Raw genomic sequence first — 19,140 nt, 5'->3', positions numbered from 1 at the left:
AGCCCCCCGCCCCATTTGTTTTTAAAGCAGGCATTTCTCTACAATATTCTTTCTCTGATTGTTTAATCCATACTACTTGTTATGAGCCCTGAACTTATTTTCTTCTACTATTTTATAAATTTCTCTGAATTTTCACCATATTTTGAACAGCAGCATTTGTTGTAGTTGATGATTCGCGGTTTAGTAAACACATGATTTTATTTTAAACATTATTACAGCTTTATGTTTACTGTTCTTACTCATCACTTGAATAATGGTCTTAAAATACAAAACTTCTTCATGAGTCAACTGCGGCACTATACTTCAAAAAAAGGAAAGAACTATGGGCCCGGCGCTGTGACACAGCGGGTTAACACCCTGGCCTGAAGCACCGGCATCCCATTTGGGCGCCGGCTCTAGTCCTAGCTGCTCCTCTTCCAATCCAGCTCTCTGCTGTGGCCTGGGAAAGCAGTGGAAGATGGCCCAAGTCCTTGGGCTCCTGCACCTGCGTGGGAGACCCGGAAGAAACTCCTGGCTTCAGATTGGTGCAGCTCTGGCCATTGTGGCCAATTGGGGAGCGAACCATCAGATGAAGGCCTCTCTCTGCCTCTCCTCTCTCTATGTAACTCTGACTTTCAAATAAATATTAAAAAAAAAAAAAAAAAAGAAAGAAAGAAAAAAGAAAAAGAAAGAACTAGCAATGGGGACAGGCATTTAGCCTAGCAGGTGAGACTCCCACTGCCCACATCTGAGTACCCGGGTTCGATTCCTAGCTCCAACTGCTGACTCCCAGCTTCCTGCCAACACAGAGCAGGAGTGATGGCTCAGGTAGCTGGTCCCTGCCACCCACGTAGGAGACCTGGACTGAGTTCCTAGCTCTCGCTTCAGCCGAGCGCAAACCACGGCAGGTATTTGGAGAGTGAACTAGCAGAGGGGAGCCCTCTTCCCCCTCCCCCTCCCTCTTGGAAAACAGGAAGAAGGGAAGGCAGGTAGGCAGGCAGGAACCAGCAATGAGGAAGAGTCAACACCCTGCCTCTTGGAGATTACATCCTAGGAGGGAAGCAAGTAAAGGAGTCGAAAAGTGCACACTAGATCATACGTAAGAAAAATCAAGCAGAAAAACGAGACAGAGAGTGGTAGGAGAGCTGCTGTTTAAACAGTATGGCCAGGGCATTGGAGCAGAGACCCGAGGACTAAGAGCTGGGCAGAGGAGAGAGCATACACAAAAGCTTGGGACAAGAGTGTGTTTGTCATATGAAGCAAGGGCAGAGCTAGCGTGGCTGGAATATTCTGAGCAAAGGCTGGGTGGGAGATGACAACAAGAGCCCCTTTTATGTAGAAGGTGGGAGAAAGCAATTTAAAACATTTCACAGGTGAGAAAACGGGACTCACTGCAGTTTTCCAACCCACAGAGCTAGGAAGGTGTACAGGTGTGTGGAACCCAGGCCTGTCCTAATTCCAAATCCGGTGTTCTTGGCGACCACATCATGCTACACTGGAAAGCAGTAAACCGGGTTGCATGGCGTTTCCACTCTTCTAGCAAGTTATGTGCTGCATGGGTTCAGATTATCTCCCACCCAGTGTTTGTGCCACTGTTTCCGCCATAGAGAATGCCATAGAGAGAATACTAGAATCTTAGACCCAAGAAGAACCTGAAGACTACTGAACTAAAAGGTTTGCACATTTTATCTTATTTTATTTTTTAATAAATTTATTTATTTGAAAGACTTATGGAGGAGAGGCAGAGACAGAGACAGAGAGAGAAAGATCTGTCCATTGGTCCACTCCCCAAATGGCTATAATGGCCCAGATTGGGTCAGGCCAAAGCAGGAGTCAGGAGCTTCATCTGGGTCTCCCATGTGGGTGCAGGGGCCCAAGCACTTGGGCCATCCTCTGCTGCTTTCCCAGGTGCATTAGCAGAGAGCTGGACCGGAAGAGGAGCAGCTGGGACTCGACCCAGCATCCGTGTGGGATTCAGGCACTGTCTGTAGGCCAGTAGTTTACCTGCTATGCCACAGTGCCGGCCCCTGGTTTTCACATTTTAAAGGCAGTTCTTAATGGTCTTGCTTTTTAAAAACCTTTTGATATCCTCTCACTGCTCGTATTTTTACTTCTGTTTTTTTTTTTTAACTTTTTTTTATGATTTATCTATTTATTTGAAGGACAGAGTTACAGAGAGGGAAAAGCAGAGACAGAAGAAAAGAAGTCTTCCATTTGCTGGTTCACTACCCAAATGGCCATGACAGCTGGGGCTTGGCCAGGCTGAAGCCAAGAACCAGGAGTTTCATCTGGGTCTCCCACGTGGGTGCAGGGGCCCAAACACTTGGGCCATCTTCTACTGCTTTCCCAAGCACATTAGCAGAGAGTTAGATCGGAAGTGGAGTAGCTGGGACTCAAACCAATTTTCTTAATTTTTAAAATGTTACATATGGAGGCCGGTGCTGTGGTGTAGCAGGTAAAGCCACCACCTACAGTGCCGGCATCCCATATAGGCACCGGTTCAAGTCCCGGCTGCTCCACTTTCAATCCAGCTTTCTGCTATGGCCTGAGAAAGCAGTAAAGGATGGCCCAAGTCTTTGAGACCCTGCACCCACTTGGGAGACCCTGAAGGAGCTCCCGGCTCCTGGCACAGCTCCAGCCATTGTGACTTTCTGGGAAGTGAACCAGTGGATAAAAGACCTCTCTCTCTCTCTCTCTCTCTCTCTCTCTCCCCTTCCCCCCCTTCTCTCTCCTCCCTCTCTGTCACTCTTAGGTGCAGGGGCCCAAAGACTTAGGCCATCTTCCACTGCTTTTTAAGGCCATAGCAGAGAGCTGGATCGGAAGTGGAGCTGCCGGGACTTGAACCAGTGTCCATATGGGATGCTGGCACTGCAGGTGGCGGCCTTACCTGCTACACCACAGCACCGGCCCCAGTAAATAAATCTTAAAAAAAAATTTCAAAAGGTCGGGAGGGTTCACAGTCTTATTTACTTCAAGATGTACTTAGTCTGGGGGCTGGCGCTGTGGTCTGGCTGGTAAAGCCACCGCCTGCAACACCAGCATCCCACGGGGCACCGGTTTCAGTCCCGGCTGCTGTCCTTCCCGTCAACAAGCCCAGACTCCAGTGAGTGAGATCAGACTTCGTCTCCTAGAATCCTGTGTGTAAGGAAACTGAGTGGGTGGGTTCATCCTTTGATGCCACTTTGAGTGTTTTTTTAATCTGGTTCCCCTACTTTTTTTTTTTCTTTTTAAAGATTTATTTATTTATTTGAAAGGCAGAGTTAGAGGGAGATTCAGAGAGAGAGAGAAATCTTCCATCCACTGATTCACTCCCTAAATGGCTGCAACGACCAGAGCTGGGCCAATCCAAAGCCAGGAGCCAGGAGCTTCTTCCAAGTCTCCCACGTGGGTGCAGGGACCCAAGCATTTGGGCCGTCTCCTGCACATCAGCAGGGAGCTGGATCGGAAGTGGGGCAGCCGGGATTCAAGCCGGCACCCAGATGGGATGCTGGCACTACAGAAGGCAGCGTAACCCACTGCACCACAGTGCCAGCCCCCTGCCTCTACTTTCTGTGCCTGCCAGTGCCAGTGAAAGATAAGGACTAGCGTTCAGAAAACCTAACTATTGTGCCATTTCCCAGGAAGGGGGGTACTGTCATTTGATTCACATTTTTATTAAAATAAGCTGACATTACACTCACATTACAGGCAAAGGAGCCTTTACCAGGAAACTGAACTGAAAACAAAACTGATGGCTTAAAGGAACAGCAACTGCTAACATCAATTTCCTTTCCCATGCAGTTCCCAAAAATTCAGACACTCCTCTTTCTGTAGCTGTCTTCCTCTTACCCACACTTATACATATAATTAGAGTACATTGCACTTGCCCACAAGAGACAGGAAAGGCAGGAAACACAAAGGTGGATCCATCTGAAAAGCTGCGTGTGTTTTTATCTGTCCTACCTTCTTTCTGGTTCCCACTCTTTCTGTTTCTGGAGCTATTTTTTAGTTGATGGGTAGCCATAAATCCAGCATCATCAATGGAAGTGAGTAGACTCAGAGAACAGGCTGTGGTCTGTATAAGCCCGCCCACATGCTGGCAACAGCCTTTCCCAACCTCGCACGCCCACCAACAACCAGAGAACTTAGATGGTTGTTTCTTTATTTTTAGTGTGTCTTGGTTCAACTTTCCCTCAGCAATTAACCCTGCTAGCCACTGCTTCTGTTTATTTAGAAAAGAAAGAAAATGCATTTTAAGCAAATCAAATGCATGACCTCTTCCACTTATTTGTTCTCTGGTGGCTTTGGAGAGTGGGGAGCTCAGAGAAGTAATCACTTCTATTAGCTTTTGTTTTCCTAAGTCTGCCTCAAGCAGTGTTTCTGACAGCTTATCAGATTCTGTCCCAAGCATCAGCTTGATTTCAATTGGAAAAGAGAGCAGTTGGAAGTATTTTTATAAACATAAATTAAATATGCTTTTCTCTTGTTAGTCTGTGCCTAATTCTGTTCAAATGGCAAATATAGGCTTGTAAATACTTAAAATGTTTCCTTTTGTCTTCCCCCCTCTTTTCTTACTGACATTTGCTGCAAATCACTTCGGATAAGGCATGTCAATTTGTTTGGGGTCAGCAAGGACACCTAGAGCCAGCCTAGAAGAGAAAAATCATAGAGATGGAACAGGTGGTGTTACATTTAAATATTAGCAGTAATGCCAGGGTGCTGACAAGTCTGTGGGAAAATGGAATTGAGAGAGAGGTTTATTTGGGCACAAAAAATTTTGAAATCCATGCATTTTTTTTTTCCACAATAAACATTTTCTGTGAACTTTTTGAAGACGCTGGGTTCGATGGATTTCAGAACTGTAGGGATTCACTGTGCTAGGTCTGGGTAGAGCGAACAGCAGCCTGAGTTCCCAGCAAAGACTGGCAGAAGGGGAAGGTCATCCTACAAGACCAGCCTGTCTACTGTGCTGGGAGGAGAAGGCTTGATTGGATCCGGCGCTGCCGCCACCGCTTACTTGGTGATGCTGCTGCCATTATTCTCTCCCTGCCCCACAGGCTTCTTATGGGGAGCAGAAGCGATATGCCAGGGAAAATGGCTTGCACGCTTATGCAGTCTGAGCCGTCCGCTCTGCTAAGAGTGAGACGGGAGAGCCAGGGGCAGGACGGTGGTGTGCACCTGCCTGCAGGCAGGAAGTCTGTTATTCACTCATCAGTAAAGAACAAAGGCACGCTGTAGTAATCGTGAGATAAGGAGTAAGTCCGTTTCAGCCACCCACTGGCTTGAGCGGCAGAACCTTGGTGAATTGGGCCTTTTGTTCGGCAGGTGCCGTCCCACCTGTGCACCCCGAAAGCAGGTACTGTTTATTGCCTGCTTACCTTCTGCCGTGTACCGCACCTTGATTGCCCATCAGCTTTTTGTAATCATCTCCTTTAATCTTCTCAAAAGCTCTCCATGAGCAGTAATAGTGTTATCACTGTTCACTCTTTGATTGTCACTAACAGCATTATTGTTACTGTTACCCCTTCTCATTTCTAATGGGCGTGGCCTATGTAAATTAGCTCAAGAACCTGGATTTGGACCTGGCATGGCGGATTCGGAAGCTTGCACTCTTACCCAGCGCACCCTGAGAGATAGATCCTTAGGGGTTAGGGCCCTGGGGGTTTTTTGTTTGTTTTGTTTTTAGATTTATTTATTTGAAAGTCAGAGTTACACAGAGAGAGGAGAGGCAGAGAGAAAGGTCTTCCATCGCTGGTTCACTCCCCAACTGGCTGCAGTAGCTGGAGCTGCGCTGATCCGAAGCCAGGAGCCAGGTGCTTCTCCTGGTCTCCCATGGGGTGCAGGGCCCAAGCACCTGGGCCATCCTCCACTGCCTTCCTGGGCCACAGCAGAGAGCTGGACTGGAAGAGGAGCAACCGGGACTAGAACCCGGCACCCATATGGGATGCCAGCACTGCAGGCGGAGGATTAACCTAGTGAGCCACGGCGCCGGCCCAGAAAAATACTTTGCCTAAAACATACAAGGGGTACTTCAAAAAGCTGGTGGGAAATGTGCATTATCTTTTACTTGCAGTTCTCCACCGACTTTTGGAAGTGTCCTCATACACACCGGCCACATAGGAACAGGCTAAATACTTTTTTCACCAGGTGTTGGGCTACGTCATGGCCAAACACAAACCAGAAGTCTGGCTTTCTGCCCCGTTCGCACACACACCAAAGATGTCCTGGGAAGAAGTTGGCAAAGGGCGGTGCTGATAATGTCCCAAGTACTTTACCCAGCAGGTCTCACCGAAGCCATTGCTTCTCACTCTAGATCGGTCCCCTCTCTGTGTACTAATTACTATTTCCCGCTATTTACAGTGGAAAACAATAGCCATGCCAAAGAAGACAGCAGACAACACAGCCTGCCCGACAGGCACGCAGGCCCAGGAAGCTCGCAACCTTCCGGGGCCCGGGCGCCCGTGCCACGCGGGAAGTGAAACTGTCAGCTGTCTGGCCTCCCTCCTCCTCCCTTTCTCCCATGCCCTCCCACTCCCCTCCGGGCCTCTCCTGGAAGAGTGGCAGGGAGAAGTGTTTACTCAGCTGGGGCCTGGGAACAGAACCTCCGTGCCCTGAGGATGGGAAGGGGTGGTGTGGTCGTGGCCGAGCTATCCCTGTCCTTCCCAGCATCTCCTGGCAAAGCAGCCCAGGGGAGGGGGAGTGTCCTCTAGCATGAGCCTTCACCAGCCTGCACAAAAGAACATCAAAACAATCGCAACTGAAAATTGGAGAGTCCACTCCTGGCCTGCGGTATTCGCTGGCCTCTGTGGTAGTTCCTGTTGAGCTCCTGCAGCCAACCAGCCCGAGGCTGCTCAGTCCTCTGGGTCACCCCGTGGCTTGGTGGCATCTCATTATCTGCAGCTCTTGCCCAGCGCCGGCGCTCCCAGCCAACACGGTGAATTCAGACTAAGTCTCAACTCCTCCCCCATACTCTGAGCGCTAAAAAGGCTCGATATGGGCTTGGGGGATGGCTTTCTCTGAGTGCGGGACAAATATGGCCCCAGTCGCTTCCAGCTGGCAGTCCCCTGCTGGTCTTGTTTCGTGACACCACCGTGACCCTGGCAAAGGCGCCAAGTCCCAGGAAGAGCAGCAGCCTGTGGGTCTCCTGCCGCCCCAGTTCTAAGCGGGTGGTGGGGACCACGTGGCCGACTGCCAGGAGGAGGTGGGAGGGATTCAGCTGCCCCCACGGAGCTTCAGAGGCAGCAATTTCCAGCGAGAAGGCGGGCCAGGTGTAGAAAAGACATCCGTGTTTTCTTGCAAACGAGAACGAGTTGGCTCTTGAGTAGCCTGAGGTCCAAGGAGTTCTGACTGCCTGAATTTTCCTAGCTAAAATAACCTCAGCCACCGCTCTCTAGGATTAAAGTGGAGTTAACCAAGAAAAGGAGTATTTTGAGTCTAGGAGCTAGTTAACCTGGAAAGTGATACTTTCACCCCAGAGCTGTCAGGGAGAGGAAGTGAGTCTGTGTGAAGCCAACCCTAGGCTTCCCCTGGTTCTCATAGTGAAACTGGCGCTGAGCTGAGCCCTGGGGCACTGAGGGAGGAGGTGTGAGGAATGACCTGGCCTGCTGACTCTTCTTGTTGAGGGTTGTTGAGCTCCCACGTGGGACATCTTGTGTTCCCAGCACTCTGCAGCCCTGGCTCTCGCAGTCCCCTTGAGCTTGCCACAGACCCGCCTCCCCCTGAAGATGTCGCATCTCCATCCCCGTGTCCACACAGCGGCCGTCCAGTGTCACGTGTTTTTAGTCACTCATTCCTTCTGCTTCTGCAGATGCCGCGGTGCGCCAGGCACGGTACTGGATGCCTTGGAGAACGCCAAAGGTTCCTTAATTTGAGGACGGCAGATTTTTGTCAGTTACCAAATAGAAAATAATGCTACTGTTGACTGAGCATTTTGCTAATCTTTCTTTTCAGAAAAGTATCTTGGATGCAGATCACCTCGTTCGGGCTTTTTCTAATTCCGTTAGGTAGGCACTGTGGTTATGCACATGTTTAAGGCAAGGAAGCCAAGGCTCCGGGAATTTGTAGAACTTGCCCAGGCCATGGCGGGGGGAAGGAGTGGAACCAGGCTTCTGAAGCCAGGTCATCGATGGCAAAGCTGAGCTCTGCACCAACACAGCTGCCCTGCCCCATGCGACGGGGCCTCCCCAGGGACCGGTCTGTTTACCTTAGATACGGCCTGGCAGTCACCTGTTGTCAGAGGTTGTCCACACACCAGCTGGATCCCACCTGCTAGGGTGGGACTTGCAGGATCGTTGGAGCCAGGTAGGCTGAGGGCTGAAGCTCTCCACCTGTTTCCCTGAGAAAGCAGTTGACCTCTCCGAGCCCGGTTGTCCTGGTTCTGGGATAATGATAGCACCTATGAGGGGCCAGACTCTTCTAAATCCTTCCCGTTAATTCACGGCGACTCGGCGTGCGTACTGTCATTTTATCGATGGGGAAACTGAGGCATGGGGAGCTTACGGGGAAGTAATTTGAAGTCAGTGCCAAAGGCAGGGCTTTGCACCCAGGCAGTCTAACTCCAGTTCACGCTCTCAGCCACAGTGCCGTGCCGCGCTGCCTCTGGGGAAGACGGGATCCAGGATGTGAAAACTGCTGGGGCAGAGCCAGGCACACCGTTGGCGGGACTGCGACAGGCTGAGAAAAAGGATGCTTAACAGTTCTGGCCACCCACACAAAGAGGAGCTCCAATTTGTGGAGAGGGTTCTGATTTTGATCTTCTACCAAAGCCTGCTTATGTCTTTGCCTTTGAACTTTCAGGAGCTGTTGGCTGGAGCTTTCCTAATTGTGTGTGTGGGGGGGGGCTCCTTTAGAGAAGGCGTCTGTTGGTACACACCGCTCACCTTCTCTGCACCTGCCAGGCTGCAGAGCGGCTGGCAGGTGGGTGGGGATGAGAGCTGGCTGGGTAGCCAGCAGCACAGGTGTACTGGTCCTCCCCCAACCTGCGGCCCCCAGCCCAGCTCAAGCTGCCGCCTGGAGCTTCCGTCTTTCCTGTTGACAGTAATTAGAACCTTTCAGACTCAATTTTGTGCACAGGAGAAAAAAAAATCCCAATTCACTTGAATTGTCTCCTTGATCCAGTTCACCTGGAACTAGTTAGTTCCCAATGTCTGTGTGGACGGGAAAGCGAGCGCTGTGCCTCACACATTATGGCTGCGATCAAGGTGCTGAAAATGTTAGCTGGGTAAGCGTCAGAACCCGGGGTAGGATTCCAGTTCTGCTTCTTCAGCATGCACTCTGGGGTTGTTTGAGGCCCTGGAGTGGTGATGACAATCGTGAAGGATAGAAGAGGCAAAACCGGAGGAGAGCAGCGCCTGGCCCTTCATAAGTGCTCAGTAAACCTTGGCTGTTCGTGTCGCATTATGGAGCCTCTCCAGGCCTCAGCCCGCCTTCTCTCCTGCCCAGTGCAGGACCTCGCCCTCGGAAAGCAGGTCTCCTTCCTGTCCTGACCCTATGACCCCGTGGCGTTCCCAAGTGCTTCTCTGGGAAACGAGACGGGACTGAGGGAGTCCGCCTCACCAGGCTTACTCACCGCGAGGTTAAGTGAGCTCAATGACCATTCACTCTCATCACTGCTATTCCCGGAGCACAAAAGGCTGCTGCGGCGGGTGGGCCGAGGCGATCTTGGAGAGCACTCTGGGAGCCAGGGGCCCCGCGAGGCAGGAGCGTGGGGGTAATGAATGCTGAGCGTGGGCCTCAGAGCCGCTTCGTCACTGCCGCACTGTGCCTGGAACAGAGCAGGCACGTGGTAAGGCTCAGCAAAGGAACGCGACGGAAGAGTGTTCACAACCAAGTTTGACTCAGACAACCAGAGAACTCCCAGGCAGACCCTTCTCGCATTTAAGCACCCAAACTCTGTCTTTGCATGCCGCCAGGATCCAAACACAAGACAACTTGGGCTGTGTGCCATCGCTAAGTTCTAGACATTCCATGAAGTACTTTGTAAACAGAGTTTTTCACACTTGACCTCCATCCTGCACAGCAGGTGTCCTTGTCCTCATTCTACAGATGAGAAACTGAGACTTAGGGAAGTGAAGGGTTTGCCCAAGGTCACAGACCCGAGAGCTTGGAGAGCTGGGACTTGAGCCCCAGCTTGTGGGGCAGAAAGGAGACGGCTCACGCGCATTCATCAGTGTTCTGGTGGTGGGTTTTAGTTTTAGTTTTTATGTATTGGGTGGGTGGGGGCTATGTTGACCCACCCCATATGGGAGTACCTGGGTTTGAGTGCGGACTCCACTCCCAGTTCCAGCTTTCTGCCCATGCACACCCTGGGAGGCAGCAGGTGATGGTTCAAGTCGTTGGGTTTCTGCTACCCATGTGGGAGACCAGGATGGAGCTCCCAGCTGCCGGCTTTGGGCTGGCCCAGGCTTGACCATTGCAGGCATCTGGAGAGTGAATCAGCAGAGAGATCTCTTTATCTTCTGTCTCTGTCTCTCTCTGTCTTTCAAATAAATGAATGGAATTTGGAAAAAAAGAAAAAAAAAAAAAACGATCATACCTGTTTAAGACATGGAGAGCTCCTATCTGCTGGTTCACACGGAGCTGCCCACAACAGCCAGGGCTGTGCCAGACCAAAACCAGGAGCTGGGAACTAAATCTGGGATTCCCATGTGGGTGGCAGGAACCCAGTTACTTGAGCCATCACCTGCTGCCTCGCAGGGTGTGCATTAGCTGGAAGCAGAGCTGGGAAAGAGACCCAGGCACTCTGATGTGGGATGCAGGCCTCATCAGCGGCATCTTAACTGCTAGGCCAAACGCCCACCCCAGTGTTCTGGTTTGGAAACAAGTCTTATCACCACCACCACCGCCACCACCACCACCCCACCCCCCACCCCCCTGCAGCCACCGAGGAGGGGCTGTAAGTGGCAGATGTCTTTCCCTTGAGATCATCTGGTCTTGATCTTATCTGGCCACCACCTTAGTGGAATTAGAACTGTTCTCCTCCAGTTAAAAGTTGTTTATCTGTTCGTCATTTCATTAATCTCTGTGTCTGACTACCTTCCTCACCTAACATTTGAGGGAGCCACGTCCCATCCCAGAAGCTAGAGCAGAATTCTGTTGTTAGTATTTGTGTGTGTGTGTGTGTGTTTATTTTTGTGGGTTTTTTGCTGTTAGTATTTTTAAGAGTGTTTTGTACAAAAAATGTTTTGTAAAGCATTCTTCTGTCTTTGGGAAGCAAATGTTTGAAGCAGGTGTGCTAGGAAAACATCCAAAACCTGAAGAGAATGCAGGCCCCAGGAAGCAGAGCTGGAGCCATAGTCCTTCCGTTGTCTTCCCTTATGCAATGGGGGGGGGGGGGGAGTTACGTAACTCTTTCTCAGACCCCCACCCCCCGCAACTGCTCATTTCCCTTAACCCTGTTCATCTTCCCAAGGATATTTTGTAGGTGAGTGGTGATCCATGTGAATTCCTGTGAGGCGCTTTACCCTCCCCCCGAGAGTGGTAGCAAATATGCCCACCAAAGTTTAGCCTAGGAAAGCAGCAGGGATCCAAAGATAGAACTTTCCTTCATGTGCTCCCTGCCAAAAACACTCGTGCTCCTCGGGCGGAAGTCCCGGAGTGACAATTAAATGAGAACAGGTCACATTGGCTGGCTCCTCTCCCTTCCCTTTGCCTCCCCTGTTCTTCACCCCAGCGCCTTCACTCCCTCCCGTGAGGAACAAGGTCTCCTCCCAGGCTGCACCCGAGGTCAGGCAGGCAAGGAGAGGAAGGCGCACGCCCCACTGTGGCCAGAGCCAAGGCCACAGAAGCCACGCTGATGCTTTGACCTGCAGTGACCCGGGTCTGTTCCTTTGGTGTCCCTGACTTGGGCAGTGTGGTTAGTCTCACTCTCTGCCCCCACCTTGAACTGAGCTGTGATGAAAAAGTAGCAGGAACCCAGGCCTGTCCCTGGAGGTTTGGGGTTTTTGTCTTGGAGAAGCATCAACCAAGCTAGCAGGGGCAGAAGATCTGGATTCCTGCGGCTTGGGCTAACTTAGGTCCAAAGAAACCAAGGGCCTGTGATCATCGTCTTCATTCCCCAGATGCCGCCACGGCCTCTGGATCCCCTGTCCTCACTCGTCCTCCTGGCCAGGCTCTACTTCACCAATGGCATGCCCTTCCGCCGGTGAAACGCTTTGCCACGTGGGACTACGTGCAGGTGGCTTCTTCCCAGCTGATCTGAAACCTGTTGGCTTGGTACCTACGGTGACAAAGCGCTTAGGCATCGGTGTATCCCTTGTCTCGGGGTCCTGTAAGCCCCACTGGGATGTGACTGGTGTTTGTTTCTGTGTATCAGGGATCATTTTCTTGTACGCCTTGCCTTGCCTGTGTGTCTTGGACCTTTGTCTTGGCTGCCTGTAGTTGGGTGACCAGATTTGTGTGCAGGCATCCAAAAGCAGCCAGCCGGCTGCAGTCCTGGCTGACGGAGTAGTAAGGTTTGTGGGTTTCTCTGCTCTCCTCTTCTCCTTAGTGCCGCTTCCAGACGTCCAGCGGATGGTCTTGGGGCACGCAGTGGTGATGCTCCCGAGCCAGAGACTTTCGACGCCTTAACCAGCTTCGAAATGCCTCGTTCTTCTCGGGTTTTGTATACAAAGAAAATCAACCTGAGAAGGCTGTTCAAGGTGCCGCTCTTGTTTCCTCCCACCACCTGACCATTTATTTCTCCAACCAGTGAAGCTTGCTTGGCCAAAACACTGCAGCTGGGTGCCTCCCTTCCAGGGGAAGCTTTGTAGAAGCTTTGCTCTTAAAATCCCAGCCCTGGAGGTGAGCGGCCAGCAGCAACATCCTTGACACTGGTTCGTCTCCAGGAGGGCAGTGACGTAACACGCAGAGACCTAACGTGCTCCTCCCCTCCCCTCTGCAGATCTGCTGACCATGAAGGAGTACCACTGTTTGCTGCAGCTGCTGTGCCCGGATTTCCCACTGGAGCTTACTCAGAAAGCAGCCAGGTACGTCTGCTGGGCCCCTGAATCCACCGCGGCCTCTCTGGCCAGCACTCCTTGCAGAAACCTGGAATGTGCACAGATGGGAAGAAGTTGGTATGTGGAGAGGGTCCAGTTGGGATTTTCCCCCAAACCTAGCACTTTCTGCATGTTCAAAGGGAAACCAGGTGATCCTCTGTGGTTCCTGCAGGGAGCCTCAGGGTCTGAAGATGGAGCTGCAAGGTGCAGAGAGGCAGACGCAAAAAAAAAAAAAAAAAAAAAAAAAAAATCCCACCTGAACAACCCCAACCCAAAATCACAGCCAGAGACCACACCCTAGAGGATATTCGGAGAAAAGAGGGGCAAGACTTGGCTTGCAGTGAGACTGGGGACGCGGGTGGCATGGAGTGACAGCCCAGTGGAGGGAAGGGCACACTGCATTTCGCATTCTGGGAGGGTCTTCAAGACGGCCCAGACCAGGGCGTGGCAGGAGAACTTAGACGCTGAGTTCCTGTGTTTGGTTCACCATCATTCACACTGTTTAAGGAAACGAGGCAGTTGGACTGTGCCTCAGTTTACTTTTACTGTCATACACCACCCGAGCTGGGGCTGCAGAGCAAGGATAACAGAAGTCTTGTTTTCTGGAAAAGCCCGGATTTACAGAACCACACGGAATGCATTTACTTGCATTGTCCCACTTGAATGTATTCACCTTAATGACCTCACTTAATCCTTGTGAAAGCTTTGGGGCTTTCAGAAGCCTGCATCGGCCGCAGGTGGAGGAGTAGCCTCGTGAGCCGCTGCGCCGGCACCCCGGGTTCTAGTCCCGGTCGGGGCGCCAGATTCTGTCTCGGTTGCCCCTCTTCCAGGCCAGCTCTCTGCTGTGGCCCGGGAAGGCAGTGGAGGATGGCCCAAGTGCTTGGGTCCTGCACCCACATGGGAGACCAGGAGGAAGCGCCTGGCTCCTGGCTTCAGATCGGCGCAGCGCTGGCCGTAGCAGCCACTTGGGGGGGGGTGAACCAACGGAAGGAAGATCTCTCTATCTCTCTCTCTCTCACTGTCTAACTCTGCCTGTCAAAAAAAAGAAGAGGCCTGCATCGCACAACAGAGCACCGGGGTCCGAGTCCTCCCACTGCCAGCTTCCTGCTAATGCATCCCTCGGGAGGCAGTGGTGTTGGTCCAAGTGTCTGGGTCCCTGCCACCGATGTGGGGGACCTGGATGGAGTTCCTGGCTCCAGGCTTTGGCCCAGTCCACAATGCCAGCCACTGCAGGCATTTGGGGAGTGAACCAGTGGATGGGAGGTTTCACTCATGCTCTTTGCTCGCTTGCTCGCTCTTAAAAAAAATTTAATTAAGATATCTTAAAAAAAAAATCTTACTTCCCATTTTCCTGAAGAGGAAACGGAGGCTGGAAGAGCCGTGTCACCAGCGCACTGATAGCTTGTGAGCGGCAGAGCCTGGGTCAGCCTGGGTCCAGACACCAGGCTCCCAGTCTCCTCTGGCTCTTGGCTCCCTGAGTCACGACATCATTCCTGCCTGGTGTTCTGACCCACAGCAACCGGGCTGCCCCACAGATCACCTCGCCCCTTCCGGAACGAGCCAACTGAGTCCTCTGTGACTTGGGAAATGGGAAATGCCCCGACACCGGGGCAGGATGTTCTGCAGTTCACAGCTCAGGAGCTCATTTTGCTGGTCTCGTGCAAAGCCTGTTTAGCGATCGCACACCTAAAATCGTGTAGGGTTTTTTCCCCCTCATTGTGCACTGGATACGTATCTTTCCCAATAATAGTTGGCCACTGGTAAAAGCTGCGGCTTTCGCTTTAATATTTTCATTTATCTCCAATGCAAAAGAGATTAAGGCTTTTTTTTTTTTTCTTAGCTGCATAAAAAGCATAGGAGATTCTCTCTTAAAAACAGCCAACTGCACTTGGCTTCAAGTCTGCTTGGTGGTTCCCCTTTGGGTTGAGATTATTTTAAGGAAGACGCAGCCCCAAAATTTGGGGGGGGGGGACAGCATTCTTAAGGCAGGTGTTTGGCACAGTGATTGGGACGCCACTTGGAATGTCCACATCCCACATGGAAGTACCTGAGTCCGAGTCCCAGCCCCACCTCCAATTCCGGCTTCCTGCTGGGAGGTGGCAGGGGATGGCTCAGGTACCTGGCTCCCTGTCACCCACGTGGGAGATCTGGGTTAAGTTACTGGCTCCCAGGCACAATTGGGGAGTGAACCAGTAGATGGGATCTCTCTCTCTCCCTCCCTCTCTGTCCCTCTCAAATAAAATATATTTTTAAAAGACTGTACTTAACAATAAAAGGGCTGACACTGTGGCACAGAAGACTAAGCCTCCACCTGCAGTGCTGGCATCCCCTATGGGCACCAGTTCAAGTCCCAGCTGCTCCACTTCCAATCCATCTCTCTGCTAATGCTCCTGGGAAAGCAGCAGAGGATGCCCCTAGTCCTTGAGCCCCTGTAGCCAGGTAGGAGACCCAGATAAAGCTCTGGCTCCTAGCTTGGGTCTGGCCGAGCCCCGGCCATTATAGCCATTTGGGAGTGAATCCGCAGATGAAAGATCCTCTCTGTCTCTTCCCCCCTCCCACCGCCGTCTCTCCTTCACTCTTTATCTCTGCCTTTCAAGTAAATATTTTAAAAAAAGAGTAAAAGTCAGCTATGACTCTAACTGGAGAATTCCTAAAGAAAGAAAAGGAGCCATGAGTGTGTGCGCCCAGGGGCAGGCAGGACCTGCCCCAGTCTCGTTTGCTCCTGGGTCACAGCTCTCAGCGCGATACTAGGTACCTGTGTGCGTGAATGGGTGAGAATGGGAGATTGCATGAATGCACTATGAGTGAATGTTCCTGTGTGGCATCTCACATGGTTCTAACAATAGTCCAGAGGTTATGCGTTAACTCTACAAACAAGATCAGCATCTTAGCCTATATGCATCAGTATTTCTTTTTTTTTTTTTTAAGATTTATTTATTTATTTGAAAGGCAGAGTTAGAGAGAGAGAGAGAGAAGGAAAGACAGAGAGAGAGGTCTTCCATCTGCTGGTTCACCCCCCAGTGACCAAGGCAGCCGGGGCTGGGCCAAGTCGAAGCCAGGAGCTAGGAGCTTTCGTCCCTGTCTCCCAAGTGGAACTCAATATAAGCAACAGAAGGGCCTAGGCTGAATGCACAGTGTGGTGGCTGCAGAGTTGGAGATGAGTTCCACATGAGGAGAAGTTTGGTTTCTCCCCACATAGAAGCACCAGGCCTCCATGTCAGTCCCACATCCTCAGCGCTGTTCTTCCCCGCCGCTCCCAGCTGGCGTGTGCTGGTAGAAAACGTGCGTATGTCCCAGGAGGTGCTCGCAGTTGTCAATTTTGTCCTGAAGGTCAGGGCCCACACACACGCCCAGGCATCTGACCAGAATCACAAATGGTTGCGGTTAAGCCCCCGGGGCAGTTGCATTTTCCGCAGAGCGTGGCCCTCTGCCCTCTCTCTGCTGGGCTTACTTCACTCGGGCCCTGAGGTCTGGGGACAGGCTGCAGAAGGAGGCTCAGCCTGCGATGATGTGTGTGTGGAAGAATGTAACCCACAGGCAGCTGTGGACCAGAGCCCGTGCAGGGCCATGGCGTCTCCACACACGCCTGCCTTCTGCACCGCACACATCACGGCCAGGCCCTGCGGCAGCAGGTGCAAGCTGAAAACGCTGGAAAAGAGGAAGCAGACTCCATGACAGCCCAGCCAGAGTCCCTCCTCCTCACTCACTCGTGCAGCAGTGGGTATAGGCAAGCAAATTTTATCGCAGTCAAATGATTACCATAGCCTCTCTCTATACCCTGCACGTTGGAAGGTGCTCCTGATGGCTGGTGGAACCCAACCAGAGTCAGACTTCTCACGTTCAAGTTCTGGTTCCACAGCTTACTAGCTTGAGCCTTTGGGAAACTAGCTTGTACGAGTCTCACTTTCCTTATTTATAAAATGGGAACAGGAGTTGTAATGATTAAAGGAGGACAAGTATATTGGGGTAGACATCTGGCCTAGTATTCAAGACACCTCTTGCAGTGTCCACATGCCATATGGGAGTGCCTGAGCTCAAGTCCTGGCTCCACCTCCAATTCCAGCTTCCTGCCAACACACAGCCTGAGAGGTAACAGGTGACGGCTCAAGTACTTGTGTCTCTACCGCCCATGTGGGAGACCTGGATTGAGGTCCCACCTCCTGGCTTCGGCCTGCCCCAGTCCTGGCTGTTTCAGGCATTAGGGGAGTGAATCGGTGGATAGAAGATCTCTCTGTATCTCTCTCCCCCTCCCTCCCTCTGTCTTTAAAACAAAATGTAAGGGTCTGGCGCTGTGGCATAGCAGGTAAAGCCACCACTGGCAGTGCCAGCATCCCATAAGGGCGCCAGTTCAAGTCCCGGCTGCTCCACTTCCAATCCGGCTCTCTTCTATGGCCTGGGAATGCAGAAGATGGCCCAAGTCCTGCACCCATGTGGGAGACCCGGAGGAAGCTCCTGGCTCCTGGCTTCAGATCGGTGCAGCTCTGGGCATTGCAGCCAATTGGTGAGTGAACCATCAGACAGAAGACCTCTCTCTGCCTCTCCTTCTCTCTCTGTGTAACTCTGACTTTCAAATGAATAAATCTTTTTAAAAAATGAAAGTAGATAAATGTAAAATTATTTTAATGTTCATGGACGATGGAATTAAAAGATAAATATTTTAAGACATTTATTTATTAGAAAAGCAGAGTAACAGAAAAAGGGAGAGAGGAATCTTCCATCCTCTGGTTCATTCCCCAAATGCCTACAATAGTCAAGGCAGGGCCAGGTCTACACCAAGAGAGGACCCAGACCCCATCCTGATCTCCAGCACAGGTGGCAGGGGCCCAAGTATTTGGGCCATCTTCTGTCGTCTCCCAGCAGCATTAGCAGGGAGCTGTATCAGAAGCGGAGCAGCCTGGACTCCAGGCTGGCACTCTGATGTGGGATACGGTGTCACAAGAAGTGGCTTAACCTGCTGCACCACAATGCCAGCCCTGAGATAAATTGATTTTGGTGCAGAAAATATTTTGAAATCCATGCATGGAATTGTCAGAAAGTTCATGGAAAATGTATATTGTGGAAAAACTACAAAGATTTCCATTTCTGGCACCAAAATAAACTTCCCTCTTAATTCCATTTCACACAGACTTTTCAGAGCAACCTCATAAATCAACTAGAAAGCAAGAACGCCCTGATTGCAGGCAGCGTCAGACGTAACCACCGGCCCATCAGGGAATTCAGAGTGGAAATGCTGCATTCACAAAAGCAAAGTTGCAAAGCGAATCTAGACTGGAAGAGGATATTTGTTACATATTCACTTCCAGAATTCCAGAAATTTTTTAGCCTCAGGAAATTTTTATAAAGAATTCCTACAAATCAAATCGATGAAGAACAGCAGTGCAAAGAGTCCAAAGAAAATCAGCGAAATTTTGAAAAGAGAAAAATAGTATAAAGATAGGAAAAAGCAAGTGCAGGAGAACATTAACGAGCAGGCATTCGGGCATATGTTCACCCCAAGCTCTCCAGGAGTCAGGAAGCCCCTGTCCAGTTGAGATAACATTTCACACCTATCAAATTGGCAAAAGTTGAAAAGACCAGTAATTCAGGTTATCAGTGAGGATGTCAACAGCAAGGCGCAGTGCAGGCAACTCCCAAACAGGCATCGTCGCCATGGCTGTCCCCGGGACAGCCCGCCAGCCCCTCTGCAGAGGGGGAGGGGGAAGCCTGGTGTCTTCGCAGCCAGCTGGCTTGGGCGCTGTCACACCGTACCAAGCTCTTACCAGCCGACTCAAGGCTGGCGGAATGGCAAGGTCTGTGAGCCACTGGCGTCTGTGATGTTATTCTCTGTGATCTTCTGAGGTCTTAAATGCTTCCCTTAAGTCCCAAAGGGTGGCAGGGATTGAGGTATAGAGCGTGACGGAGAGCGAGCCACCGGACTGGGCCTGCGAGGGCTTGAGAGGAGCCAGTGGGCCTAGCGTCCAAGGGGCCTGGAGGCAGAGGGCGGAGAGGAGGGCCTTCCAGGCCACAAGCTGGGCTTGGGTCTCTGTGCCTGAGGTCCGTACCTCGCCCCCGCTCTTGGGCTTCAAGCTGTCTGCAAGGAAGAAGCCCCCGCCCTCGTTGGGGCAGCTGCTACGAACTAGTGACCCACGCCAAGAAGGGCGCAGGGCCAGAGGCACCTGCAGGAAGGTTCTGGTGCCACTCGGGAGCACAGAGCCCGTATGTGCCT

At 51.5% G+C, this 19,140-nt stretch overlaps 1 protein-coding gene across 2 annotated transcripts in view; it reads left to right on the top strand.

Annotated features, from left to right (window-relative positions):
* CSTPP1 (centriolar satellite-associated tubulin polyglutamylase complex regulator 1) overlaps window positions 1-19,140 on the top strand; it is a 236,695-nt gene that overhangs the window by 205,459 nt on the left and 12,096 nt on the right. For both annotated transcript variants that reach the window (XM_062198016.1, XM_062198015.1), the window contains one exon: window positions 12,839-12,923. In XM_062198016.1, coding sequence (XP_062054000.1) covers window positions 12,839-12,923 — 85 coding nt within the window. The remainder of the gene's footprint in view (window positions 1-12,838; window positions 12,924-19,140) is intronic.

The sequence above is a fragment of the Lepus europaeus genome, chromosome 7 (assembly GCF_033115175.1).
Source record: "Lepus europaeus isolate LE1 chromosome 7, mLepTim1.pri, whole genome shotgun sequence".
NCBI lineage: Eukaryota > Metazoa > Chordata > Mammalia > Lagomorpha > Leporidae > Lepus > Lepus europaeus.
This window is presented reverse-complemented; position numbering and strand designations above follow the sequence as displayed.